Below are 27,345 nucleotides of genomic sequence, written 5' to 3' on the forward strand. Positions count from 1 at the left end.
ACCAATCATATCGCAGAGTCTTCCTCCAACTTATTATATTCAGTCATATGCGTTTTTTCAGTATACTTCGCCCCATATGTTGATCAGAATGTGTCTAAGGTGTATGTCGACCATGCCATAAAACAACGCATTTTTTTTTTTTAGCACAAATTACATGGAGGGTATTGAGGTTTTATTTGTAGTTCTTTACTATTTTACAAATTACAAAGAACGTTCCATTTTTTTTTATACTGACGGCTGTTGTCCAATAGGCCTACTATAATCATACATTCCTGTAACCACTAATTACAAACAGATATGTCTCTACGAATCATTTAGTTATCCATATGTTATAGTTTATTTTGGAGCCTACGTATGCTTATTTCTGTCTGTCTTCTCTCAACTTATACAATTTTTTAAGTTGAGACACAATGATGCTGTATTTTATTCCCAATGAAAGAGAAAAAATGCTTTCGGATTTAGTCCTTAACTAAATCGGAGTAAATCTAAACTGAACCGATGCGGGGTCCCCAGACCAAGTGAGGTGCAGTTCTTGGTTTGCGCTACTGGTTCCTGGAGAGCGGGTCGGGTTCCTGGTGAGCGGGTCTGGTTCTGGTGGGCGGTTTGGGTTCCTGGGGAGCGGTACTGGTTCTTGCGGAGCTGATCGCAGCTCGAGCCTCTGTCTGTCGTGCAGCGTGATCAGGAAGTCCTCAGCGCTCCCTTACTGGATCTCTTTCAACAGTGACGAATGGGCTGAAAGGTAAACCTTAATGTACAGATAGTTTACTTTTACTTCTTCATTTTAAATGATAAACAAAATCAGCGAGTTGTTTCAATGTCTTAATTTATCGTTTTCTCTGGGAAATGTGAGTCAGAACAGAAGACCACCATCATGTGATCTAAACCCGGAGACCACAAGCATACTTGTTGCTCCTTAAGCTTATTTCCATACTACTTTGTGTCGCTCTAATGGTAACGTCTACTGTTGTTTTGTTTTAGATGGATGTCAACCGGAAGGATTTCTACATCGGTCTGTCTTTGGCGATCGGATCCAGTGTCTTTATCGGGGCGAGCTTTATTTTGAAAAAGAAAGGCTTGCTACGATTGGCCAGCAAGGGTTCAATGCGAGCAGGTAACATCAGGGTCTGATCAGTTTACACTCAATACTTTGTATTAGATAGTGATGCTCGACTGTGGAAGGGGCCTGATTAAACAAACGACCCACTTTGTAACACGATCGTGTTTGGATTTAAGTGCAAAGTGGTTGCCCGCATCCAATGCTGTGTATTGCTTTCTTTCACAGGCCAGGGAGGTTATTCGTACCTTAAAGAATGGCTGTGGTGGGCGGGGCTGATCTCAAGTAAGACCATTGTATGCAAACCTACCTTTTCTATGAATACTCAGATATGTTGTCGAGGCGTTTGCGAAACAAGCGCCTGGCTGTAACCCACGCGGTCCCATACATTGATGCCTTTGTATTCAGATCAGGAGCTACTCAGAGTGGGATGGCTATTGTCGTTGGTGATATTGTGTCGCCATGCCTACATTGTGGATATCAGCTTTGATGTGGACATTATTTTAATTGCAATTTGCAAGAAAATATTTAATGAAAACCTTCCATTTCTCCCTATCCCTCACTTTCAGTGGGTGTTGGCGAAGCTGCAAACTTTGCAGCATATGCGTTTGCACCTGCAACCCTTGTGACCCCTCTCGGAGCCATGAGTGTACTCGTAAGGTAAAGGTGTTGGCTACGGAATGGCTCTACTCTGTGTTTAAACCCTCCCCCCCTTCTCGTGTTGACTCCTCTCGCTGTCACTTGACACATAAAGCCGATCAAAAGCAGGAAGCAGTGCCTTTAGAGGAAGCTAGATCGCCCGTTATATTATGCCTTCTCATCAAGAATTCAAACCTTGGTTGTAAATCCGAAGTAGACCAGTGTCCACACTCTAGGCCGATGTATTCTGTGAATTCATTTCACTAGCAGGTTGATGCATTGTCGCTGCAGACAAACAGTTGTATTTTTTGCTCATCTCTTATAGTGCTGTGCTGTCCACCCATTTTCTGAATGAGAAGTTGAACGTCCATGGAAAAGTGGGGTGCCTGTTGTGCATCTTTGGCTCCACGGTGATGGTGGTGCATGCGCCCCAGGAGGAGGAGGTGGCCTCGCTCGGCAGCATGGCTGAGAAGCTCAAAGACCCCGGTACGGACACCGCACACGGAGAACTCAAACTATAGAATCATATATATGCATTGGGATTCGGCCGAAACAACCTCCCTGTTGGATTAGACCGGGTTTGTTTGGATGGATCTTCCACAAGAGTTCCTGAGGATTAAACAAGAACAAAATGATCTGACTGGAATTGTACTGTGTGTAATGACATGCATTTATCCTCCTTGCTAGGCTTTATTGTTTTCGCCACTTCCGTGGTTCTGATCAGCCTGGTCCTCATTTTCGCCGTGGCGCCCAAATACGGCCAGAAGAACGTCCTGGTCTACATCCTGATCTGCTCCGTGATTGGCTCGCTGTCCGTGTCCTGCGTGAAGGGCCTGGGCATCGGCTTCAAGGAGCTGGTGGCCGGGACGGCCGTGCTTAAGGAGCCGCTCTTCTGGTGCCTGCTCGTCTGCCTGGTGATCTGCGTGAGCGTCCAGATCAGCTACCTGAACAAAGCGCTGGACATCTTCAACACCTCCATCGTCACGCCCATCTACTACGTGTTCTTCACCACCTCGGTCATGGCCTGCTCGGCCATCCTCTTCAAGGAGTGGCTGCGCATGAACACGGACGGCGTAGTGGGCACCGTCAGCGGGTTCCTCACCATCATCATGGGGATACTGCTGCTGCACGCCTTCAAGGACATCCCCTTCACCTGGGAGACGCTGCCGCTGTACCTGAGGAACGGCCTGCAGGGGGCGCCCTGGCATCAGCTCCCCTATGCAGCCCTCCCCGAACACCAGAGCGAGAAGGCAGGAGAGGGCGGGCCGACGATGGGGGGGTATCCCCCAGGAAGCCCTGTGAGGAGGAAGGGCAGCCTTGGGGCGGTCTAGCCACTAACACCCCCCCCCCCCCCAAAAAAAGAAAGTATTGCATTTTATTGACTCGCCGACCTTTCTAGCTCGGCAACTGTAGCGTTGACATTTTTTTTTTTTTTTTTTTCAAAAAGGTGCGTCTGCTTGCTGTGAGCATACACAACTGATCACTTATTTTACTATCTGAATGTTATGGTTTTTTTGACACTATCACACTTCCGACACTATCGCCTATTTCAGTGAATTGTGAATGTGTAATCATACAATCCCAATGCTCACTTTGAGTTAACATTTAAATTCACTTAAGCCATTTTTTTTTAAATGGTAAAGCATATATGCGTCATTTGCACCTAAAGTTAATTTATTTGCCAATATACCAATGAGACCATATCTCCTGATGGTCTTCCTTTTTAAGTCACTGAATGACCCCAGGACTAGCTTTGAATAATGGACTGTTCTTGAGTATCCTATTTGGATCAGTCCATTCGATATACCGTGATGTGCCTTAAACAGATTTGGTTTCAACTGACATATTCTTTATTGCATATGTACATTAACATTGTTAACGAAGATCATGTATGTTATCAATAAAGACACTGATAACACCCACTTGGACCAAAACAGCAGTGATGTGGACCATTTGTAGGACAGCACGGTAGACCCAATGTGGCCCACATCATATAGGCTTCCCCGCTCGTCAACTAGATTCAAAGGCTGATTCAATCCAGGTTCACATCGCGCCAAAACAGGTGTCCAATGAAGTTTGAAACCCATCTGCTGTAAAGAATAACATGAAACGTTTCCTAGCCATGGCAACATTAAAAGACTTTCAGTCCACAAACGACACGCATATTACCCATTGAGGGGGGCAATCAATGGCTTGGCATGCGTACAACTCCTGATGACCGGATACGTGCGTTCGCTTGAGGCCCTTGTATCAAACCCAACATGTTTTACTCTCTTCAGGTTGCTGGGACGGTTCTCATGTTAGTCAGTACTGGAGGTGGGCGGGGCCAAAGGTGGTACGCGTCCGTTTTGTCCGTCCTTTAACAGGACAGCGTTTATTCCGACATGGATTCTGAGAACGAACCTCTACTCCTCTGCGTCTGTTCGAGCCTGTTCAGGATGAACTGGCTCGTGTCTATGAATCTCTCCACACAGTTCACAAAGCAGCACTCCGTCCTGGAGTCCAGCTTAGGCCCGGGTTTATCCATGCATTTTTCCTAGAAAAAACATAACGTAACAGTTAGGCTACAATAAGAATACAATAGTTTTGAGTAGGTGCATTGCTATCCTCATAAGCTCTGGTATGAAACTGATTGTCTGTATCATTACATCTTTCAATATGTTCTGAAGTGAATCAACACTTGACAGGGTTATATACCGAAAGTTTGAAATGCATAAAAAAAAGTCTGATCTTGGTGAAACCAAAGGCTTGCTAAGACAAAGGAGATGACTCAAGTTGTCCATAAAGGTGCACTATTTTTGAGTTTATCACCTTTAAATACAATCACACATGACTTATTACATCATGAAAACAGCTTTCCTGCGGACGTCCTATTAGCTTGCGCTAGGGAGTTACGAAACCATCAGCCGTGCTGATCCATCACCAACGTCCTGCTACGGTGAACCTGATCCAACACAATCTACAATGCCAATTTATAAACCCTTGTACACATGAAAGGTACATAATGCATGGTCATGATGAAGGTAGTGCTCTAAAGAACTGTTTGCTAGCCTAGCAGGAGAGCAGACGAGTGCATGTGTGTATGTGTGTGTGTGTGTGTGTGTGTGTGTCTTACCCAGCACACTTCAGTCATCTGGTGCACCAGCTGCTGAAATCTCTGCTTCTGGGATTCAACCTCGATGAACTGCTGAAGCTGGGGGTCAGGTGCGGCTCCTTGTCCCTCCATCTTCTCAACACGAAACCCTCCTCGACGGACAGCAAAGCCTCAAAGTGTACCGCTTCTGACCTTCACGTGTAGCGACTAGGGACCCACCAGAGACGGCCGACAGGAAACAGAAAGAGAATCCACCAATCACAGCGCAGCTTGTGTGTGACGTCAATCTTAGATAGATTCATTCGTTTTGAGAAGTAGCCCATCTTGTTTCAAATGCACAGATACTATTGATTCGTTTACTCCTTAATTGTACTCATCGTTTTACTTCTCCCTCTCTCTCCCTCCCTCTCTCTCTCCCTCTCCCTCCCTCCCTCCCTCCCTCCCTCTCTCTCTCCCATCTCGCACGGTCCCTTCACACAAATCCTACCCTACCGTATAATTTGACTAGATAGTCAGCTATTGAACAGGTCCCCAGGACCCCACTCATGCTCTGCTTCCCCTCTGCTTGGATTCCAGGTCAAGGAACGATGGCATCAAGCATACTGGAAGAATGCTTCATTAAGAGATCGCAGCAGAAAAAGAAGACGTCTCCTCTGAACTACAAGGAGAGACGGTTTGTTCTCAAGCAGGAGAAACTGTCCTACTACGAGTACGACCAGGACAAGGGGGTAGGTGTTCAATTTACAGTAATAAACACAACATCTATACAAGCCACACCAGCGTTTTGGGCTGATCAAACCAGGATGATCGGTTGTCTTGAAATTACTGATCTCTCTCTCTCTCTCTCTCTCTCTCTCTCTCTCTCTCTCTCTCTCTCTCTCTCGCCCTTCAAGATTACTCAACTATTCACACTGCTGGAACAAACGGTTAACCTACCTGAATAGCAGGTTAAAACAAAGTTGAATGTCATTTTTATTAGAGACCAAATAGCGAAAACAAGCAATAAATATGTTTCCAACAAAAGTTACATTTTATTGTAATGAACACACATTTCTTTCAAATCTCTGAGTCAAATAATAACATAATATTACTAGCTAATTCGAAGTAAATCGAGAGAAGGACAGAAGATATACTGATAAAGGGCACTTTATTATTATAATTATTAAAACTAGCATAAAATGAGCTCATCGGCGAGGAAGAAAGAAGCGTAACCTATAACCTATACCACAACTGTCCAACTGTTTGACCCTTGTCTTATATTAGTAACCAGTAACATCTTTACATTTTCCCTCAATATTGACATTGCCGAGCAGTGGGTGGGGGGGGACGTGTGTGTGTGTGTGTGTGTGTGTGTGTGTGTGTGTGTGTGTGTGTGTGTGTGTGTGTGTGTGTGTGTGTGTGTGTGTGTGTGTGTGTGTGTGTGTGTGTGTGTGTTTTCAGCTGTAGGACTACTGGAACTCGTAAAGCAGATCTTGAACATTGACTGCCAACTCTTGGAAGGTCGGCCTCTCCTCTGCCTTCTGCAAAAGGCACAAGACATAAAGAACTGCATTAGCACTCATACGTAGTCTTACAGCTAGAGTATACGGTCGTTGGATTGAACGGATCACGCAATGTGGTCGTGTGATCGCCCACCTCCGGCCAACAGCTCTTCATGATGCTGTAGACCCTCTCGTTGGCTAGCTGGGGCCGATACAGGCGGTAACCCTTGGACACCTGGTCCACGATGGCCTGGTTGTCGAGGCGCTCGTAGGGAAGCTTCCCTAGCGTGTGGATCTCCCACATGAGGATCCCTGACCACAGAGAAAAAACACGGCCTGTAAGTCTCCCTTCATGAATGACAGTACCTACGTGAGGTCAATCAAGCCTGTCATGGGAATGGTAGATGGTACACAGTAGGTGGGGGTGTTACGACGACGACGTTTTTTTTATTCACCGTATGCCCAGATGTCGGACTTGCTGCTGAATTTACGATAGAGGAGAACTTCAGGGGGCGACCAGCGGACGGGGAACTTGGAGCCCTCTGAGCTGGTGTACTCATCATCCAGGACGTACCTGGGGCGCCAGGGAGAGAGGACATCTCACCGAAGGGAACTCGCAGGCCCACTGGGGGCCACCAGCATCATACTTAATATGAATATAAATGTAAATATCATTTATATTGATAGACAGCTGTGTGTCTTTACCGTGACAATCCAAAGTCTGTCACCTTGACCGTGCCGTTGGTATCAACCAAACAATTTCTCGCAGCCTGGAAGTAAACACATACACACACACACACACACACACATTTAAATTAACAAAGGACATAATATCAAACAGCAATAATCATCAGATACCTAATACATGCATTCACATCCTGAGTAGCGCAGTAATATCTTTGGTGTGTCCTATCCTAGTGTGTTTGTGTGCAACTGCGTGCTTGCGTGTGTTTGTGCATGTGTTCCTGTGTGCGTGCGTGCGTGCGTGCGTGTACATGTGTTTGTGTCTGAGTGCGTGCGTGCGCGCCTGCGTGCGTGCGTGCATGTGTGTATATGTGTTTGTGCGAGCGTGCGTGCGTGTGTATATGTGTTTGTGCGTGCTTGCTTGCGTGCGTGTATATGGGTTTGTGCGTGCTTGCGTGCGTGCGTGTGTGTACATGTGTTTGTGCGTGCGTGCGTGCGTGCGTGCGTGCGTGCATGCGTGGGTGGGTCCGTGCGTGTGTGAATATGTGTTTGTGCGTGCGTGCGTGCGTGCGTGCGTGAGGGAGGACGATTGGCGGTCTCACCAGATCCCGGTGGAGGTACTGGTTGGACTCCAGGTAGGCCATGCCCTCGGCCACGTCCTTGCACATCTCAAGCAGCTGGATGTTGGTGGGGTGCTGCTTCAGGCCCTCCTTCAGGTAGGTGAGCAGGCAGCCATTGGAGAGGAACTCAGTCACGATGTAGATGGGCCTCTGCTTGGTGCACACGCCGTAGAGCTGCACCAGGTTCTCATGGCAGAGCTTCCTGGGAGGTTGGCATGCGACAACAACAATAACAGCAACAGCATATCAGTGAGTGAGTGAGTTAGTGAATACATCCCTAACTTTGAACCCCTAACTACAAGCATGGAAAGTGAAAACATTTACATTTAGGGTATTTAGCTGACGCTAATCCAAAGTGACTAACAATGAGTGCATTTGTCAGAAGAAAGACCGGCAACAATATATCGCTAAACACCGCCAGTAGGGAGAGCTGTTCTGCTTTCCCTGACCCTTGTCTTGTAATTGCAACCATGGTTACATCCTTACGTTTCACATATATATTAACATTGCCGCGCTGTGTGGATGGTGATGGGGTTAAAATGTATGTGTGTTTGTGTGGCGGGGGGGGGGGGGGGGGGGTCTGTGTGTGTGTGTGTGTGTGTGTTGTGTGTGTGTGTGTGTGCGTTTTTAGCTGTAGGACTACTAGAATTTGTGAATATCTTGAACATTGACTGATGAGGAAGATGATGATGATGATGATGATGACGTGGCCTACATCATGATTTTGGCCTCCTCTATGAATTCTTCCTCCGACATTGAGCCCTCCTTGATCATCTTGATGGCCACGTCGTGCTGGCCCTGCCACTTGCCGTACTTGACCACGCCGAACTGGCCGTTGCCCAGCTCCTTGATGAAGGTGAGGTGACGGGGGTTTATCTCCCACATACCTGGAAGATCCAACAAAATCCCTTTAAACCCTGACTAGTGTGGATCAGTCTCATCTTCTAGCTCGCACTGCGCTCTGTATTCCTGCCAGGGTCATGCATTCTGTTGTTTAGCCTTAGATTCCCTGAAGGGATCAAATGTACGCACATAAGGATACTGGAATCAATCCACCGCTCCCAAGATCTCATTGAAGGATTTAGTATAAGGTATCAATGTGGAATTTCTTTACCTCTTTCTTTCTTTCTTTCTTTCTTTCTTTCTCTCTACATGTTAACATATAAAGAAGCAACAGCATGCTTCTCTTAGTCTTTGTATAGCTACTTTCCATGATCGGTCTATCAGTCAATGCATTATCCAGAACAAACACGGTGCCAGTGCTCTTCAAATCGCTGTGTGCTTACCGTAGCCGAGGCCTGCGGTGGATGGCGCATGGGCCCGGTTGGACACAATGATCTTCAGCCTGCTGACCATACCTAGGAGAAGGTTCCAGGAACCCATGGACAAATACACTGTCACTTTGACTAACTTTTGGCTACATAATGCAGAGAGACTTATCTACAAAAGATCCGATCAACAACCTGCTGCATTGTGCTGGTGGTAAGTGATGAGTTCTGGGATGGTGCTGAAAAAGTGCTTGTCGGCCAGGTAGAACTGCCCCTGGGAGGTGGTGCAGATGTTGTAATGTCGACAGCTCCCAGCCGTCTCCCTGATGGGGGAACCCAGCAGGACGTCAGGGTTGAGTGCCCTTTTCTGTCTTCATCAGCATTGTTTGTGCATATCAATTGATAAGTGTGTTGATGTTGAAGCATGAATAATGTAAGAGGCCGGATAAGACAGCTGTTGTTGTGACGTAAATCTTGTTAGTTCTGCATTGTCTCAATAAATCTAAAACAAAAGTAAAATCCCTGTAGGGGACAGGACAGAGAATCCTGTGTAAAGACATCTGTGTGGTCTGCAGCCTCTCAGAACAACAGTTTATCGCAGTCTGAAAATGAAAGTAGATTAAACTTTGGTTTTGCATGATTTGCATTTCCATCTCGGGCCCACGCTCTGCTTCTGTTTCCTCCTTCAGGACAAACGAGAGTCTGTGTGTGTGTGTGTGTGTGTGTGTGTGTGTGTGTGTGTGTGTGTGTGTGTGTGTGTGTGTGTGTGTGTGTTTGTCTGTGAGTGTGTGTCTGTGTGTGTGTGTGTGTGTGTTTGCGTGCATGCTTGTGTGTGTGTTTATGTGAGCCTTGGCCTTGTGTAAACAGAGCTTGTAACTGTACTTACCCACTGATCTTACTGAACAGGGAGACTGTGTACTGACCAGCCTTGAGCCTGGAATCCCGCACTACAAACCCACCGTCTTTGTTCTGTAAATTCAGAATCAGAGCGCCAAGGTTTTTAAGCATTTTCAAGTCAAACATATGTTAGTTGATACTTCCCTTTCATTTGCAGAGTTAGTTTTGCCTTTGCTTTCATCCAAAGCGACTAATAATGAGTGTAAACACATTTCGTGGAAGAGCAGTATGGGTTTAGGCCTCTTACCTTATTATCAACAATAAGAATCATAATTAATAATAAATTATTGTTTACCTCAGTTTTTAACAAATTCTCTGCTTGGCTCCGGTTCATATTCTTACAATACCAGCTGTGGAAAGTGGAATTATCATTATTTATTTTCGGTAGGTGAGTGCTGCATGCAGCGCTCAAATATTGTTTTTCTTAGGCTTTATTATTTCTTTCTTTCCTTATTGTTTTAATATTTTCCTTGTGTAATAACATGACATGTTTTTATCGTATGATTTACTCACGGATATCTTTCTAGAACATTTCCAGCCTGTACAACATAATTATTTGGTATGTAGCCTTCTCTTCTGTAATAAAAAAAAAGAGAAAAAGTCATTATGCACTAGTATGCACATCTACAATGCATTATTACACGCCCTTATCATGCAGTCCCAATGTCTTTTGTTTTTACAGAGTAGAGTACTTTTAATGATTGAGCCAGAAAATGCCGCATTTGAAAGAAAACAAAACATTTAGAAAAAGGTAAATGCACATTAATATCCAACATATCAATAACACAAATGTGTTACATCCGTATGTTCATCGGATTGTTTATTGGCAGATCAATAGTGACTCGGACTGCACTCAGCGGCTGTTATCTTCTCCTCCCAATACTATATCAAAATATTAACTACTCTGTAAACTTCTTAAACTTCATTGATCTTCTAACCCCCATCAGGATTACTTTTTGTTCTACCCCGCACACGCAAGCACACACACACACGCGCGCACACACACACAGCTCACCCGTATTTATCCCGCGCCCGCCACCAGTTGGCGTCGGGCATCTCCAGGATGGTGTACTCCTCGTCCTTCTTCAGCTCCAGGTCTTGTGCTGACAGCGGGATGTACTCGTGCTCGGCGATGACTGTCATCCCCACCGACAGTGAGGGCTTGGGGGGCTCCAGAGACAACGTCTGGACGGCCGGCTCCTGGGGGAGGAGGGGGGGGGGTTGCAGGGGGGGATGCTTGTTGTTGTTACCGTAAAGTGCATGTGAAGCCTTCAACGGGGGTGTGTTTGTGTGTGTGTGTGCATTTAAAATTGCACGGTAAAAAAAAGGAAAACCAAATTAAAGGGCATTTAGCAGACACTTTTGCCTGACAAATGGGCAATAAAGTGTGTGTGTGTGTGTGGGGGGGGGGGGGGGGGGGGGGGGTCACCTCAACTGGAGTAGGAGGAAGAGGTTTCCCGGAGCCCCCTCTGTCTTTGGACAAGCCTGTGAAATGGGAGAGGTTTTTTTCCAGGTTGTTTTGTGCTCTCAACAGCTAGAAAAGGCGACGCGGAAGGGCTAGGATAACCCTACCTTGTAACACCCGGCACCCCATTGCCTGCTTCACTTCCTGTTGACAGCACTGCCACTGGCCGTCTACCCAGAAACACGGATGGTACTTCTGCTTGAGGTCCTTGTTGTAGCGCACAACTGCCCACAAACACGCACACACACAAACACACCCCCACACACACACACACGCACATTACACATTAACATTGAATTGACTGTAGTATGTGGAACATAACTCTGACCCAAACAGAGATAAAAACATATACTAACTTTCTTTAAGTTTTCGTATCCATTCCGATTGAATTTCGCCATTCTTTGCGAAGATATACAGCGGCCCGTCATCGTATATGACCTGCGTGTGAGAGGACAACCTTAACATTAAACACATGAATAATCCGGAACATTGATCAGAAGCAGGAGAAATAAAGCCCAGGCTATTTGGTGGCTTTAGTTGAATATATGAAACAATGAATGGAAGGGCTATGATAAGGTTATAAACCCACAAGGTGTTGATGACAATCCATTTGGGTTAGATTAGGAGTAGGCTATATTATGTTATTAATCACTAAACAGACAGAGACGCCGAATGGGTTTTGTGTGGATGGACAAAAGCAGGGAGGGCATCACAATACAAATGCTGCTTGTCAAATGTTATTTATCCTGTCATTTAAATGAGATCGCATGAAATGTGGCTGATTCTCGGATGAAATACTGAATATTCAACATTGATCATCAAAGTTGGTTTGCAATATCATCGAATCAGTCGGTGATACTCAGTGCACTACAGATAAACCCAGATATCATCCAGCCTCTCAATTATCATTATTATTTTATTTTTTATTGTTTCCTGTCCGAGGATGTCTGAGTTGTTCTATTTTTTTTTAGTCTTTAAAAACAAGAATAATCCGGAAGAAGTCGCTCCTCCTGAGTTGAACGTCAAACAGAAATCCCAACGTTGACTCGATCCTCTGCCACCTGGACCAACCTCCGTCCGTCTGTTTGTTCAACGAGTTTCACTTCCCACTTTAAGGCCTTTTCTTTTTTTAAAGCTTTGATCGTACAGTTAGTCAACTCCTATTTAGCTTCATCACAAATCGTTAAAGAAAAACGATTTGAAGAACTCGCTTTCGATAATGGGAATCAAAATACAAATATAAAATATAACCGCAAGCGGTGATTAACAGGGTCCGAGCAAAATTAAAAGTCAAGAACACATTTATGGAAGATATATAGATATAACATATAATTGTCATATTTAAGGAAAGATGTTCCACTTATAAACCTCAACTGCAGCCTCATTCACATGGTCAAAATGTCTTTTGATAAGCCAAAACATCCAGAAAACTCAAAGCACACATTTCTCAAGTGGATTAAGGGCTTTCTCCAAAGCATATACCTGAAAAATCTGTTTGTTTGTTTGTTTGTTTTTATCCCCAAGTCGCCCGGAAGGGACGATTCTGTCGACCAATCAACGGAGGGGGTGTGTAGCTCGAATTTTCCGGCACCCCTTCAAGTACCCCAAATGAGGAGTACTGAAGACGAGGGCAAAACGAGTACGGCTCAGACCGGGTCACAACCACTTTTGGCGGTGGAAACGCAATCCGTACCGCACCTTTGCGAACCGAACCATACCGCACCCTGCAGTGGAAACGCGCCATAACATTCCTGAACTGCATGAATCCTCATTCACAAGGTGAAAATGTCGATTGATAAGCACACATCAAGAAAACTCCAAGCACACATTTCACAAGAGAATTAAGGACTTTCTTAAAAGAGTACAGATCTGAAAATGTGCACTGTTAATGGTATCCACCTAATGATAGCCTTAAGGTAGTTATACAATAGTAAAATGGTCATATAGGCAAAATGGGTTGAGACTGTGGACGTTTGGCTTTTCTATGAAATTGTGGGAAAAGTAAACATTTTTAGAGCAGAAGACCAGGGATCTGCATCTGGTTTTGGAGATTAATATGATGAAAGAATTTTGAGTCCAGGTCAATCTAGTAAGGAGGAATAAGGCTAGTTCATTTTTTTTCTTTAAATAGCGCCACCTTTGGGTGCAGTACCACAATTTGGGTTTATGGGTATTGGGGGGTATTGGTGTCCACCTAATAATAGTCGTATGTTTTTTGAGACAATAATAAAATGTTCATATAAGGAAAATGGGCTAACTGGCGATTTTGGTGAAGTTTTTATTATTTTTGGCCAATATTTCTCAAATGGAATTAAATCAAACAAATTATTTTAGATGATTTTCGTGAGGCTTGTTCTAAAGATTTTATGTGGCGATTTTGGTGAAGTTTTTGCATCTGATTCTAGAGATTAATATTCAAAAATAATTTTGAGTCCAGATCAACCTGGTGAGGAGAAATAAGCCTAATAAACGTTACAGAAACAATAGGGGCCAAGCAGCATCGCTGCTCGGCCACCTAATTGTTCCAAAAATTGGAACAAAAATCAGATTCTTGACTACAATATCTAAATCCATAAAGAACTAGAATAATAAAGGATAATGTCTTGATGAGGGACGTGAGGGATGGATGTACCTGGAATGGGTAGAGGCGTTCTGTGGGAGCATGGTGCTCAGGGTATACCTTCTCCACACACTTCACCTTCTGGAGATCCACTGTTCCCCGGAGACTTTTCCTCCTCTGATATATATGAGAGAGAGAGAGAGAGAGAGAGAGAGAGAGAGAGAGAGAGAGAGAGAGAGAGAGAGAGAGAGAGAGAGAGAGAGAGAGAGAGAGAGAGAGAGAGAGAGAGAGAGAGAGAGAGAGAGAGAGAGAGAGAGAGAGAGAGAGAGAGAGAGAGAGAGAGAGAGAGAGAGAGAGAGAGAGAGAGAGAGAGAGATCAGTAATTTCAACCTATCATCCTGGTTTGATCAGCCCAACACGCTGGTGTGGCTTGTATATATGTTGTGTTTATTACTGTAAATTGAACACCTACCCCCTTGTCCTGGTCGTACTCGTAGTAGGACAGTTTCTCCTGCGTGAGAACAAACAGTCTCTCCTTGTAGTTCAGAGGAGACGTCTTCTTTTTCTGCTGCGATCTCTTAATGAAGCATTCTTCCATTATGCTTGATGCCATCGTTCCTTGACCTGGAATCCAAGCAGAGGGGAAGCAGAGCAGGAGTGGGGACCTGTTCAATAGCTGGCTATCTAGTCAAATTATACGGTAGGATTTGTGTAAAGGGACCGTGCGGAAGTTCCCGGTGGCCTGTTGTTTAAGCAGTATTCACACCTGCAAGATCTTATCACCTCCCCCTCTTCACCCCAACACACTGGCGCACTAACTCCGCCGCTCTAAACAACTAATTTAGTTTAAGTTGGCCAGCACCCCGTGCTGAGAGCTGCCAGTGAGAGCAGGGGAGAGTTTAAAATGTCTGGATGAGCTAATCATTTAGGGATGTAAAATAACAGAGCATTCTTTGTGGGAGCTGGACCCACCCTGGACGGATCCGACACGGTAATGATTAGAGAGAGAAAACTAAGGAAAAACAGGTGCAGGCAATATCAGTATAATTCACACTCTCAAATATAAATATGAACATACATGACATGCTTACATAGAAACCATTGTAGTTGTTATCTACCAATGCTTGAAAAGTCATTAAAAGTTGAAGAAACACTCCATATTGACGTATATATATTGACATATATTACAGAGTTATCCAATAACGTGGTCGTAAACATATAAGTTATTTGTGAAACTCAATCTAAAATAGAAAATACATAAAGACCCAACCAGAATTACATAAGTTAGTCAAAAGCAAAAGCAAGTGTTGCAAACATGGACAAATATCTGTAGGAATGTAATTTGTTGTATTGATGCTAGTGTTGAATTTGTGGCACACCATCTGCACAACATTCGCGTAAACACAAAAAAGGCAGATCTACTTACCTTGTTCTGTTCAACTCTGTCCAGTCGTTTTTCAATTAAAAAAAACACTTTGATTGCATGCTTTTTGCTTGTATGAATGCTTGACCGAAAAACAGCAAATGTGTCTATGCAAATGAAACTGTCGTCCACTTACGCCTATTTTCAGCCTGCAAGCACTTCCTGCTAGCATCTGAACTGTAACGACACAAGCCCTCCCCCCCCTCTACCACTGCCCTCACTTTGAAGCCACCGTTGGTGTTTTTGTTGACTTTAGTTATCGCTACCACCGTACAACACCCAACAAACACTTCCCAATGCATATTCATGATAATCCAATGTCATTCTCCTCTATCACCATCTCTCTGTTGATTCACACAGGCGAGAGGAAATGCATCCACCATAGTCTTATCTGCAGCTGACGCCATTTCCATTATTTATTTTATCTTGCTGAACAGAAGGGCTGTTTTTTTTTCTGACTTGTTGCTTTTATCCTGAGCTTGTGACTCATTGTGGCTGACAGACAGATGAATGGGGAAGTTGCGTCAATGTTGCACTATGATACAAAGGGAGAAGAAACTCTCTGGCCCTGCTCCACCATTTGTACCGTGCTGGATTGTCTTGTGAGCAGGGCCGCTTTGGGTTGTGGGGTTGATCAATGGAGCGAGGTCGAGCGGAGAACTATCTACAGTTATCGTTGTCTCCTTAGTTTAACTCCATATTGGATTCAGAGGCCTATTTGAGGGTCAACGTTGCCACAAAGAAGTGTGGCAAGTCTTAATTTTGTATTTTCTTACATGAATTTCACACTAGTGTTCTCTAAACTACTCACCAAAATGTGTCTATGAAGCCTCCTACAGTGTCACTGATCGAGGTATGGGCGGGAAAGGAACGGCCCCTTGGGAAAACCACCCGTACATTTGAACTCAATACCCTGAATAGGCCGGCTTTGTAATGGACGGACGGGTTCAATACGAACAGACAAGGAAGTTCTTGAAGGAATTTGGTGGCAGATCAGTGTTTACTCAGAGCAAATGATGGCTACTCCATCTCCGTCAAAGTATCTCATTCATTCACCGTTTGAGAAGTCTTTGTATGCTACCACCAGGAAAAAAAACAATAAACACACCAATCATGGTGAGCGTATTAAAAATAGAATAATTCATGTTCAAGAGGGTAGCCTATGCATCCTCTCATGAACCCAACAGGTGAAGGAGGAGCCCAGGTGTCACAATCTTTGCTTCGTTGTGTGAAAACTTTTTGTTTGTAACTCAAAGCAGCAACAACAGCAGTAGATAAACACATCATAGTATACAACCTGGCAAAACTCCAGAGGAGACAACAGAACTACATAGCCTCAAATAGTATATCAGTCACTAAATAATGGTGGTGTGGTGAGGGAGGGTTATTCCCAGTTGACCGAAGTGGTTATACCCCAATGAAACTGGGACCCTAATGGCCAAGCTTCAGCTTAATAAACACTGTTGACCCCATAGTCACTGGCAATTTAGCTCTAAAAACCAGCAAGCTATGGATGACTATTTAATGAACAAAGTCTGTGTTCTCTGTTTGGTCTGTGATGAAAAAGAGGGTGTGAATCTCTAATCGCAATCGTGTTAATTTGGACTAAATAATCATTTTTGAATACTTGATTGAAAAGCCTCTTACCTGAGTGACCACACTATGGAGAAGGAGAGGTGATCAGCGAGGGTGGTGGGCGCCTCCGGCTCGATGGCTGGTCTTCCATGCAATGTGAGGGAGTGTGTTCTAAGAACCTAAACCCCACCCACAGAGAGGAATTGACTCCACTTGCTTCCCCTTTTTCTTTCTGCTAATTTTCATATCTTCTCCGAGCAGTTTTTGTTCTGTGATAAGTGGAACGTGGCTAAACATTAGTGCTTTGTTCATCTACTGAATGTGGAGTGGGTCAGACAACTGTACTGGCCTTTATTGGGAATATGTGCTGCATTAATAATTAATGCAGTTTGAAAAAGTATCTGGTTGAGTATTCATGCATCTGGTCTTGTTGTTTTTTTGTATTTATTTAATTATTTAATTGTAAAATAATGACTGAAGTGCAGTTTCTATCTGTGACAGGGGAGTGGGACTGTTGATACCTCCTCTCATCCTCTAATATGCATACTGAAATAATAATAGTTAACCACTGGAGGGCGTATTTTTAGAAATGCTCCTCGAATTCGACTACCGGCTGCTTTAAAGTAGAGTGCTTCCGGGTCAGGGCTCTCTCTTTCGCTCCGCATCGGGTTGCAGCGATGGTAGGGAATCTATTCTCGCAAATACTTTTTCAAATCTAACGCAATCCTATTGCTTTTAATGTGTTTACTTTCTTTATATTTATCTACGTTTGTAGTGTTTTATGTTCAACATCAATTCGGGATGTCATTTGTTAGATGTTTGCATTATTCGATGTATAATCGCTCTTTATATCGATAGCGTTCCAGTATGGCCACAGTGTCGGGCCTGAACCAACAACGCATATCTATATTATAAGAACAGGGTTTTCAGTTGTGACATAATGTGGATCTTAATAAGTCCTATTGTATTTGTCAAACCATTTAAATCCACCAGTTTTGAGTTAATTTGTTGGCCATAAACACTCGGGCTAACGCTAGCTTGTTGCTACAACCAGACCATCGATAGCCAGTCATTAGCTGCGGCTAGTTTGATGGGAGTTCTTAATAACTATTTGGTTGGCTACAATCTCGACAAACTACTCATAAGCCAACTAATGTTTCAGCCAGACTTTAAAATGAAATCATGCATTATCTGAACTCCCTACCCTTTCTATGTCTAATGTTCAGCATATTGTGTCACGCGTCTAGGACTGTTGTCTTGCGGCCCATGTTGACCCGCTTGTGGGGTGCGTCTTCTGTGTGTCTGTAGGTGAACGTCCCGAAGACCCGCAGGACGTACTGCAAGAAGTGCAAGAAGCACTCTACCCATAAAGTGAGCCAGTACAAGAAGGGAAAGGATTCCCTCTACGCACAGGGTATGTTGTACGGACTGACTCGTTGGTGGCCTCACCTGACAGATTGGCCTTGCTGGTTTAGTTTGTCAATGGGCTGAAGCGACCAAATAAACCAAATGGAAACGTTAAATATTCTCGAGGGTTCCTGGCAGTAGTCGCCATTCCCCCTATGAGGTCCTATATTTACGAATAATGTCTTTAATGTATTAAATGGGGAGAAACACTCCAACATTGATATTTCCAGACAACCTTAGTCTTCTCCATGGTTGTGCCTTTGGTTTCAGAACATTATACGTTTGTCATGTGTGGGCAGTGTTCTGTGAGCTCTTGACACTTTCTCAGTGTTTCTTGAAAGTTGCCATGGGCTCTCAAGTCAATCACTAGTGTCTACATTTTCCCCAACGTATTTGTTGACTGCACTGATGACCTGACCTCTGTTGTTTTAAAGTTCTTACCAAGTGCTGAAATGTTAACTACAAACTGAGAAGCAGCCCATTGTTCTGATGTATCTTGCTCTCTTCCAGGTAAGAGGAGATACGACAGAAAGCAGTCCGGCTATGGAGGCCAGACCAAGCCCATCTTCAGGAAAAAGGTAACGTTCAAACCAATGATGACTGATTCAGAACTTGTCACTAAGAGTTGTGTCACTGGTGATCTTTTGCCTCATACTTCCTTTATTTTTGTCCGCAGGCCAAGACCACGAAGAAGATTGTGCTGAGGCTGGAGTGTGTGGAGCCCAACTGCAGATCAAAGCGTATGCTGGCCATCAAGAGATGCAAGCACTTTGAGTTGGGAGGTGACAAGAAGAGAAAGGTAGGTCTGCACACAGCCATGTGGCTCATACTCTGTGGTCATGGTGGGCTAGGCTACATCTATATCCACATAACCTTAACTGTGTGGTAATGCTAGGCTAAGCTACATCTATAGCAACTTTAACTTCTATGTGGCAAGACTAGGCTACGTCTATATCCACATGAACTTGTATTCTGTGGTAATACCAGTCTACTTGTATATCCACATTAACTTATATTCTGTGGTAATCGTAGGCTTGGCTACAAATAAATCCAAAATTGACTTGTATTCTGAAGTAATAAAAGGCTAAATCTATAAACTATCTATTACTGATTCTCCGTGACGACTGACTAGTGTCCATGCCGGACCAAAAGTCACTGATGGAATCATTATATATTGAGTTTGTGGGACCAAGGCTTATGATAAAGAGCTTCACCAAGGGTTGTGAAAAAACAATGCTGTGGAATCATGTTATCAACTCTTTTTCCCTGATGGAATTTTTATATAATGCAAAAAGTTATGCTGGTTTTCAAAGTCGGCTATTAACTCAGAAAAATCATGGTACGATTAATTGAGAGACTGATGACAAACAATGGAAAAACATTCCAACGTGTTTTTATTTTCTAGGCAGTTATAGGAGTTGGGTTTCGGTGTATAGGGGCATTGTTAAAATATTGAAAGGGCTGCTTAATACGTTTTAATTTTTTGGAGTTGGTGGATTATGCAATCTTGATTTGTATCAAATGCCAAACATAATATAGACTTGGGTCTGCTTTAGTTAGGCATGGATCACCCATCCCGGTTACATTCTGTGTCTTGGTCGTAAATGTTTTGGGATCCAGTGCTCTTTATTGCTCCTTTAACCTCCTCTTTCCCTCTGTTCTTCCAGGGCCAGGTCATCCAGTTCTAAGCTGTGGCTGTGTCTTGTGGAAATGGTCACTGTTAATAAAACGTTGGAAACTAAAATCAGATGTTGTGGACATTTGATTTCATACCTTTCAAATCCAACAATTTTAGTTTTAGAAGCTCTTGCTTTATCTAAAGATCATTTGGCTCAGTTCAATAAGAGTTGGCTCCCAACTGGGATTTGATAAGGTTTCTGATAAATGTATTTAGGGCATTTCAATTTATTGTAAAAGACTTCATGTTCGTTGTACAATTCTGATCGACTGGAGTTTCTAAGGAGTGGCCACCGACATGTGCATATAATACCAAATAGGTGATAAGGGTCAAGGTACTGTGTTTCAACCAACCTCTGACCGCAAAGCACTGAGAGCTGTCAGTGCTCTATGGGAAGATGGCTGTTGACATGCAATACTGTCACACTAAAGGGCTGAGTTTCTACGTCTACGTAATGACCACACAGTCGTGAACCTTTATGGTTTCTGGGTCGGGTTTTAGTTAGCCGACCAATCGCAGCCCTCGCTGCTACGTCGCCTCGACGGAAGGTTATCATTTTTGGGAGGCGCACATCAGGCCCTTGAGGTGGACGCAAGATGGCTCCGTAACCCCTTTGCAATGCGGGAACGTGGCACCGTAATCAGCCATTACCGATGCAGCGGTAGAAGTCCACCAGAGTAAGACGGGTGCGGCTTCAGGCTACTCGGGTAGGAGGGGATCAGGCTAGAGGAGAGGTCTGCTGAGATGTGGTCCGCAAAAGGTATTACACTTCAGACGATGGTAAAAAAATAACCAGAATTGACTTCAATGGAGGGTAGTTCAGCTGGGTGTGAGCTTTGCCAACACTGGCTTCCTAGTCCAATATGGGGTGAAAGGTCAACAAGACCACGCCGGATGGGTTCACAGCGACGGCCAGGTCAGTGCGCTGCCGCTGGACTCCCAGCTCCTTGTACTGCGGAAGGATCTGCGTGACGTTGCACAGAGAACCACACGTCCTCCAGCCGGGGACCTTCACGATGGGAAGCTTCTGCGGACCTCCTATCTCTTGCTTGTTTCTCACGGCAACGGCGAGGACGCGGTTCGAGAGAGGCCTCTCCCACACCTCGAATGAGCCCAACTGTTGAAGGAAAAACTCAATTAACTTTGTAAAACTCAAGCCGTGTTGGCGAGTGAGGTGTCTACCCAATTGTATAGGCTTATTAATGGTTACACGTAAGAGACTGATACATTAGGTTTATATTTCACTTTTCCAAAAACTCTGACGTTTTGCAGAGTAAACAAAGAATAAAACCGTTTAAGAACATGTATTAGGAAGAGAAGGGATGGGGGGGGGGGAAAGCGATCTTGTCTGAGAGAGAAAATAATATGTAGAGGGGCCGTCTTATTTGTTACATTTTTATATTTATTCTACTCTTATTTTTTGAAGCACGGATCAGGAGTGGCACCTTGAATTTCGTTGTTTTAATACTTTGTTATTGCACTTAGTATTCAGTGCAATAACAAAGCTTCTATAATCTTAAAAAGGTGGGTTTTGAGGGCCTGTTTTGAGAAAAGACCATTTAAAATGTAATCAACCAGGCAGTATCGAGGTTCTAACTAGATTCGGGTTCCCTGGCCTTGCTACTGGATCCAGAGGTCCGATCGGCCTACCGTGGCCGTGCGGTACCCCTGCCGGCCCAGGGGGTCTTGGTTGATGGCGATGACGCGTCGGTTCTGCAGCAGGGCCTTGGCGCGCGGACACAAGCTCCTCAGGTCGTTGGACATGAGGAGCGGCGCCGCCATCAGGGCCCACAGCGCCATCTGCGACTCCTGCTGGTCGTGACTCAGACCGTAGTTTCCGATCACCAGCTGAACGACCGGGAAAGATGCAATCGGATTACGACGCGTGTTAAGATATATTTTTGGGAATTGTTTCAAATGGGAAATTTATATTTTCAGATTGAGTTTAACATTTGCACCGTTAAATGTTCCATCTTGTTCAACCACTGTTTGCAAGATATCTGGAAAGGTTGAATTTAAATCAATGTATTAGGGCAGTTTTTCCATCTAACACTTTAAGGTGTGTGTTATGTTTGTGGTTAATATAGACTTTTAAAAACTACTTCACTGTACACTTTAAGCTGAGCGTTGCAGTGTCCATGTTGTAGTGGTTGTTGGCATGCAGTCTCTGCACGGACCCTTAGCTCCCCCAGAACCCTACCATGTCAGGGTCGTTCCAGCCCCCCGGCCCGGCCCACGGAGCCACAGCGTCCTGGTGCAGAGCCGTCCACTCTGCGATGGACTTGACGCTGCTCCAGGAGTCGTAGACGTCGGCGTAGTTCCGCCACTGGTTACACGTCTCGCGGACGGCGGTGTAGTTGGGCTGGAGAACGTAGTCGATGTTAAAGGGGGGGGTGTTATGCCAAAAGGTGTGAGTGGGATCAGCCATTACGAGTTGTTTGAAAATCTGCCTTTTCTGGTGTTTAAAGATCTCCTATTATCAGTCTTGCCTTAACCTGCCATTTGCCCCTGGGGCTGAGAGGTTTCGTAGGCCCCCTGAGAGGGGATCTTACAATGAAGATGTGTAACTTTTTTCCGACATTTTGCCGTTGTTGACGGGGGGTGGTGGTTGGATAGGCATCTGATCTTTGTAAGCCCCAAACAAAAATTCACATTTTCTTGGGCCTTCGCCGATTGGGGGGGCCTATCATGGGCCATTATAAAATATAAATCTTTCTTTTTTCTTTTCTTTTTTTTACTGCACCTCATGATAGGCCCCCCGATCGGCGTAGGCCCTGGGGCTTCAGCCCAGGCAATCCCGTGCATTAAGGCGGCCTTGCCTATTATACTACTTTTCTGGTCTTAATTTCTTATTAATGACTCCTATAGAGCAACCTGCACAAAAAACTGTCGATTTTCGGGAAACTCTTCCTCTCATCTGGGCGCTTTCAGCATTCTCTGTCAACGCTCGGTTTCGTCCTTCTGCGCCCCCTCGCCCCCCTCCTGCCAACCCCACTCCGTTGTGATTGGTTACCTTCCAATACCTGCCGGAGAGCATGTTGCAGCATTACCATACAGTACTTGGAAATTCCGGATTGTTCTACCTAGATAAATCCGGGAAATTTAAATAAAAAAGTGAATGGCGAGCGGCGTCCCTAGTGTTTAGCGCTCTGCAAAGCCACTCCAGACGGTAAGCAGGGAACACGTCTAAATGCATGTACGTCATTATTTGACACCTTAGTATGGTTAAACCTGACTATAAATCATTATAACATCGTTTATAGGTCATAAAAGTAAAAAAATACGGCGGTCCCGGGATTGGGATCACTAACAACAAAAAGCAGAGTGGGTGGCAACATGTTGATGCAGCAGTGAACTCTGTCAGTGGCACGGAGCGCACAGTCCCAGAATTAAAAAGAAGTGGTCTGACATAAAGGTACATATTTTTATGTACCAATAAATCGTTATGGTTCCTGAACACCCTCTCCCTCCGAATCCTTCCATTTGCATGGTCCTCCAGCAGTGCCATGGTGCAGCATTACGCACGGGGCTCACCGCTGTATTTATAGGGTTACGGTAATAAGACTGACCGAGAACACCTTGGATAATCAGTTTGTAATCACCCACGTAAAATGTTCTTGAACATAACCCCTTTTTAATCCCTGATTTGTTATGAAAAGCATCAAGAGGAACGGACAATAATATAACGATTGTGATGAGTATGTGGCTTGGTTTTCCACACTTTATGGGATTTAATTGACATTTAATTATGTGTTTAAAGTGACACATAAAAATATTTTGTTATTGACACATGTTGGACAGATGCTTTATTCCATCCAGTCGCGCCGTCAGTGGACAATAGTCACGGGATTAGATATAGAGGAATTTTCATTTAGATTCTAAGGAGATGTTTCTGGAGTTATAACTGAGAAATAACACAGTTGTCTTATGAAGGGCGGTGATAAAACATAATCGTTCTTCTCGCTCTACATTTCTTCTGTCTGACTTAAGTTCACCACCACACCGTCTGTGTTGCCAATTCTCCTTTTCCTCCAAACCATGCGTACACATGGGTCAGAGTTTGGTTAGGGCTGCGCACATTCTCCCGTCAAGTTTGTTTTTTATAGATCACAACCTTATCGCTGAAAGTCACGTACGCCTCTTTCAGCCCCGTTTTGTGCGTACGAAACGGTTATAAATGAGACCCCTGGTGCACTCAGTGTGGTTTGTGCTCTGGTGTAAGCGGAACCGAAACTTGATTGTATGCGTGTCGGGTCGCACGTATAAAGTCTACCTCACCTTGTGGAAATCCCATTCATACAATGGCCACTCGCAGGAGTACACCATCCTGCTCCCAGTGGCATTGAGGGCTCTGGACATGTTCCTGTAACCTGGAGCAGCAAAGCAGAATGGACGTCAGTCCGTGTTGCAGTACTGAATCTTGAAGTGGTACAGGCTAGGTCAGTCATACTCAAGTAGCGGCCCGCGGGGTGTCTATTAATGGCCCTCGAGCTGTTTTGAAAAGTTTTTTTAATTATAAAAAAAAACAAAAAACAAAAAACGTGCTGGCCGCTCTTATTTTGAAACCGCGCGCCGCGATCTCAATACGAGGCTGGGGGTTGCAACGATAAACAGATAGCACTCCAGCCCACAGACCGCTCCAGCCCTCCCAAACTCGAGGCAGACAGTCCATCTCAGCAGCAGTCAAGGCCGATTTAGGGTCGTTTTAGACGCAGAGACGTAAGCACGTAATTTACACAAGGGACTTGTTTTAGACAAGTTTTGATTTACGGTTCCTTTAAGGTTCCTTAAGGATTGCGCGCGTTGCAAGGGGATTCTCCGCCAGAACAGTAGGGGGAGCAACGAACGAATCTGTGGGCGTGGAAGTGGAAATCGCTGGCTTGTTTATATTTATAATTATCATAATTCGTTCTTGTGTTTTCTTCTTCTCCATCTTCAAAAATCTTCATTCGCTTCCGTCACAGCCTTTTAAAAATGGCGCTATTATGCTGTAAAACCGGAAATGTGAGACTCCTGAAAGGATGTGGTTAGCTGGCCAATCACAGTCTTTGCGAGCTGCGTAGGGCCGTAGTGTTTTAGTCGCATAGTCAGGAATTTTGGCCGACGCACTAAAGCACGTAAGGGGGGATATTTTACCGCGCAAGGGGGCTTATGTATCTTACGTGCTTACGCGTTACGTCTAAAACAGAGCATATATCGGCCTCAGTCACACCGACCGGCCCCTGAGTCACTGACATTTTTTTTTGTGGCCCCTCATCATTTCTACTTGAGTACCCCTGGGCTAGGGCAATCAGTTCTGAAATAGTGGCGCTGTTCACTCCGTTCTCCGATCAGCTACTTTTTTCAAAAAGCAGGGTACAAGTTATGTCATGTGTGCCAAACGTTAAATCGACTCCACATGGTAATATAATGTTAATTTAAAATACATTGAAAAAAGCTATGAGACAGTTGATGAGGCCTGTTAACACATCAACCATGTAGATGCATATCTTCTTCGTAAAATCCACCTCACTACCTTCTGCCAGCCGAGTCCACTTCATGTTGCAGCCGTCGAATTTGAGGAGATCCACCCCCCAGTCGGCAAAGGTCTGGGCGTCCTTCTCGTAGTGATCCAGGCTCCCGGGGTATCCCGCACAGGTCTCTGCCCCGACGTCGCTGTAGATACCCAGCTTCAGGCCTTTAGAGTGCACCTGCAAGACATATATTATTATTATATATTATATTATATATATTATCCGAAGCGACTATCAATAAGAACATTTGTCAGAAGAAGGAGAAATAATATATCGCTGTCCGTACAGAAAGGATGTTCATAGAACCATGTGGCAAGCACTTTTTATTGTTTGTTAGGTTAACCCATATGTTATTTATGCTTTTAAGATTAACTAAAGGCACATACATTTAGTGGCCAATGGGCTTATGTCCACATTGTTCAAGGTGGATAAAAAAGTATGAATTACAACACTAAACGAACCTTTTTTAGTTTTATTGGTCATATACAAGATACGCAGTAGGCCTACTTGACCAAACTAGCGGCTATGCTATCAAGATAGTTGTAAGTTTGTTTATTAAGTTTATTATTCTACTTTATATCTTTGTATGGATAGAATGTTCTTGAGTAAACTTTTATTGATAAGAGTACCTGACTTCAAGCAAACTTTGTAATGTTGTTGTTGTAGTAATATACCCCCACCACCAGATGGCGCCGGAACACTGTAAAAAAGCAGTGCGTTTGTCTAGCAGGAAGAGAAACTTATCGTCTTATTTCTGTTTTTTTTACACGAGTGAACGGCACCTGTATGGATTAACCTACTGTGAAGCTGCTTGCAAAAGGAATAGAGAATATGTAGCACTTACAAATGTCATCGATGTTGGATCGATTTATATATAGATCCTTAGTTACATCAGCCCGAATGTGGTGTGAAATTTGAGCTGTTATATTTTTTGTATAAGTACAACCAATGTAGCATCATATTTGACGTAAGACCGCAGTTAATAATGCAAAATGCACCTGCAGTTAATACTGAATAATACACCTGCTGTTAGTAGGCTACAATGTAAAAAAAAAAAAAAAAGGCAGCTCACGTAGTCAGCCAGCCTCTTGATGCCCCCTGGGAACCTGGCGGGGTCTGCCTGAAGCCCCCCAGAGGCGTCACGGCGGCGGGACGGCCAGCAGTCGTCCAGGCAGACGTACTCGTACCCGGCGTCCCTCCAGCCCTCCTTCACCATCACGTCCGCCATCTGCATGAACAACCGCTCACTGCAAGCACAAAGGGAGGGGGACAGGGCCAGGGGGCTGCTACTCATGCTTTCTAAATGCATAGATCATGTTCAGCGGTCAGCTACAGCGGTTCTGTGTGTTTCAGTCTAAAAAGAGTAGCGCTGGATCGTTCATGTTTGGACGGAGAAGAACAGGGGGCACTGCCCTGAGAGATCCGACCTACCTGATGCAGTTATCGGGGTCGGCGTCGCAGTCGACGTTGCACATGAACCTCGCCCAGTGCAGCCACCCCATGATGGGCGTCAGGGCCAGCCCGTTGTCCAGCGCTTTAACGGCATGACTTATTAAAAGTGGAAACAGAAGTAGTCCTGTGCACCGCATCGTAGGATCTGAGGGGTGACGTGCACCTTGGACCAGGAAGCGTCATACACAAATATGTCCGGTTTACAGACAATACAAGCCCCGCTCACCGGAGGGGAGCCTCCCGCATCGCCCGCTCAGGAGCAGATCCTGGTCCCCCTGATGACGTAGGAATCTTCACTCAACGCGCCGAATTCAATATTACAATTTGGAGAGATCGCTATAAATAACAAACATAGAGGACGATGATATGACCAAATATACCGCAACCACAGCCTCTTTGTTTTTTTATTGGCCTTATCCTATACGGTAAATGAAGACAGATCTTTTTTATGATCAAATATGTTATTTTCTGAGGTGCCCTTTAGCATTAATATTTCTGATGGTCTTACATCTAATGCCTAACCACTCAGTCTATA

General features: G+C 44.5%; 5 protein-coding genes across 9 annotated transcripts; 2 read left to right on the forward strand and 3 right to left on the reverse strand.

The window, feature by feature from the left end:
- Nucleotides 1-124: 124 nt before the first annotated feature.
- zgc:101583 (Mg_trans_NIPA domain-containing protein) lies at nucleotides 125-3,615 on the forward strand. Of its 2 annotated transcripts, XM_030367883.1 has the most exons (6): nucleotides 125-739; nucleotides 979-1,111; nucleotides 1,283-1,339; nucleotides 1,624-1,714; nucleotides 2,019-2,179; nucleotides 2,381-3,615. In XM_030367883.1, the coding sequence occupies exons 2-6, from the start codon at nucleotides 979-981 to the stop codon at nucleotides 3,022-3,024; spliced, it is 1,086 nt and encodes a 361-aa protein (XP_030223743.1). In that variant the 5' UTR covers nucleotides 125-739; the 3' UTR covers nucleotides 3,025-3,615. The 2 variants fall into 2 exon arrangements, with proteins under 2 accessions (XP_030223743.1, XP_030223744.1); XM_030367884.1 differs by lacking the exons at nucleotides 125-739; nucleotides 979-1,111 and having other exon boundaries at nucleotides 1,283-1,350.
- timm8a (translocase of inner mitochondrial membrane 8 homolog A (yeast)) lies at nucleotides 3,278-5,178 on the reverse strand. Its single transcript, XM_030367887.1, has 2 exons — nucleotides 4,809-5,178; nucleotides 3,278-4,229 (listed from the first exon to the last, which is right to left on the reverse strand). Exons 1-2 carry the CDS (start codon nucleotides 4,917-4,919, stop codon nucleotides 4,068-4,070), a joined length of 273 nt encoding a protein of 90 aa, XP_030223747.1. The 5' UTR covers nucleotides 4,920-5,178; the 3' UTR covers nucleotides 3,278-4,067.
- Nucleotides 5,179-5,794: 616 nt separating this feature from the next.
- On the reverse strand, nucleotides 5,795-16,951 carry btk (Bruton agammaglobulinemia tyrosine kinase). 2 transcript variants are annotated; one of them, XM_030367878.1, is made up of 18 exons: nucleotides 16,833-16,951; nucleotides 14,235-14,386; nucleotides 13,835-13,939; nucleotides 11,559-11,640; nucleotides 11,310-11,426; nucleotides 11,167-11,222; nucleotides 10,753-10,937; nucleotides 10,251-10,313; nucleotides 10,033-10,087; nucleotides 9,727-9,809; nucleotides 9,036-9,163; nucleotides 8,859-8,930; nucleotides 8,288-8,459; nucleotides 7,555-7,774; nucleotides 6,974-7,038; nucleotides 6,724-6,842; nucleotides 6,423-6,580; nucleotides 5,795-6,307 (listed from the first exon to the last, which is right to left on the reverse strand). In XM_030367878.1, the coding sequence occupies exons 2-18, from the start codon at nucleotides 14,373-14,375 to the stop codon at nucleotides 6,236-6,238; spliced, it is 1,893 nt and encodes a 630-aa protein (XP_030223738.1). In that variant the 5' UTR covers nucleotides 14,376-14,386; nucleotides 16,833-16,951; the 3' UTR covers nucleotides 5,795-6,235. The 2 variants fall into 2 exon arrangements, with proteins under 2 accessions (XP_030223738.1, XP_030223739.1); XM_030367879.1 differs by lacking the exon at nucleotides 16,833-16,951 and adding an exon at nucleotides 15,189-15,340.
- Nucleotides 16,952-17,336: 385 nt separating this feature from the next.
- On the forward strand, nucleotides 17,337-19,914 carry rpl36a (ribosomal protein L36A). 2 transcript variants are annotated; one of them, XR_003978278.1, is made up of 5 exons: nucleotides 17,337-17,440; nucleotides 18,069-18,174; nucleotides 18,678-18,745; nucleotides 18,844-19,144; nucleotides 19,190-19,495. XR_003978278.1 is itself a non-coding variant. In XM_030367886.1 (5 exons), exons 1-5 carry the CDS (start codon nucleotides 17,438-17,440, stop codon nucleotides 19,853-19,855), a joined length of 321 nt encoding a protein of 106 aa, XP_030223746.1. In that variant the 5' UTR covers nucleotides 17,337-17,437; the 3' UTR covers nucleotides 19,856-19,914. The 2 variants fall into 2 exon arrangements, 1 of the variants encoding a protein (XP_030223746.1); XM_030367886.1 differs by lacking the exon at nucleotides 19,190-19,495 and adding an exon at nucleotides 19,835-19,914 and having other exon boundaries at nucleotides 18,844-18,966.
- Nucleotides 19,545-27,074, reverse strand: gla (galactosidase, alpha). Of its 2 annotated transcripts, XM_030367881.1 has the most exons (8): nucleotides 26,790-27,074; nucleotides 26,431-26,605; nucleotides 25,361-25,535; nucleotides 24,124-24,215; nucleotides 22,046-22,207; nucleotides 21,804-21,845; nucleotides 21,496-21,693; nucleotides 19,545-20,962 (listed from the first exon to the last, which is right to left on the reverse strand). In XM_030367881.1, the coding sequence occupies exons 1-8, from the start codon at nucleotides 26,945-26,947 to the stop codon at nucleotides 20,699-20,701; spliced, it is 1,266 nt and encodes a 421-aa protein (XP_030223741.1). In that variant the 5' UTR covers nucleotides 26,948-27,074; the 3' UTR covers nucleotides 19,545-20,698. The 2 variants fall into 2 exon arrangements, with proteins under 2 accessions (XP_030223741.1, XP_030223742.1); XM_030367882.1 differs by lacking the exon at nucleotides 21,804-21,845.
- Between the last annotated feature and the right edge of the window lie 271 nt (nucleotides 27,075-27,345).

Source organism: Gadus morhua, chromosome 10 (assembly GCF_902167405.1).
Source record: "Gadus morhua chromosome 10, gadMor3.0, whole genome shotgun sequence".
In the NCBI taxonomy this organism is placed as follows: Eukaryota; Metazoa; Chordata; class Actinopteri; order Gadiformes; family Gadidae; genus Gadus; species Gadus morhua.

Excerpts from the sequence above, each read along its gene's own strand:
- zgc:101583 (XM_030367883.1), top strand. The coding sequence starts at position 979 with ATGGATGTCAACCGGAAGGATTTCTACATCGGTCTGTCTTTGGCGATC. Across the intron at positions 1,340-1,623 it reads GTGGGCGGGGCTGATCTCAA|TGGGTGTTGGCGAAGCTGCA; the intron begins GTAAGACCATTG and ends CCTCACTTTCAG. Across the intron at positions 1,715-2,018 it reads GCCATGAGTGTACTCGTAAG|TGCTGTGCTGTCCACCCATT; the intron begins GTAAAGGTGTTG and ends CATCTCTTATAG.
- timm8a (XM_030367887.1), bottom strand. The coding sequence starts at position 4,919 with ATGGAGGGACAAGGAGCCGCACCTGACCCCCAGCTTCAGCAGTTCATC. Across the intron at positions 4,230-4,808 it reads AGATGACTGAAGTGTGCTGG|GAAAAATGCATGGATAAACC; the intron begins GTAAGACACACA and ends TGTTTTTTCTAG.
- btk (XM_030367878.1), bottom strand. The coding sequence starts at position 14,375 with ATGGCATCAAGCATAATGGAAGAATGCTTCATTAAGAGATCGCAGCAG. Across the intron at positions 13,940-14,234 it reads AGTACGACCAGGACAAGGGG|AGGAGGAAAAGTCTCCGGGG; the intron begins GTAGGTGTTCAA and ends CATATATATCAG. Across the intron at positions 11,427-11,558 it reads GATACGAAAACTTAAAGAAA|TTGTGCGCTACAACAAGGAC; the intron begins GTTAGTATATGT and ends GTTTGTGGGCAG.
- rpl36a (XM_030367886.1), top strand. Across the intron at positions 18,175-18,677 it reads GGATTCCCTCTACGCACAGG|GTAAGAGGAGATACGACAGA; the intron begins GTATGTTGTACG and ends GCTCTCTTCCAG. Across the intron at positions 18,967-19,834 it reads GAGGTGACAAGAAGAGAAAG|GGCCAGGTCATCCAGTTCTA; the intron begins GTAGGTCTGCAC and ends CTGTTCTTCCAG.
- gla (XM_030367881.1), bottom strand. The coding sequence starts at position 26,947 with ATGCGGTGCACAGGACTACTTCTGTTTCCACTTTTAATAAGTCATGCC. Across the intron at positions 26,606-26,789 it reads GACCCCGATAACTGCATCAG|TGAGCGGTTGTTCATGCAGA; the intron begins GTAGGTCGGATC and ends TTGTGCTTGCAG. Across the intron at positions 21,694-21,803 it reads ACAAGATGGAACATTTAACG|CTGGTGATCGGAAACTACGG; the intron begins GTGCAAATGTTA and ends CCGGTCGTTCAG.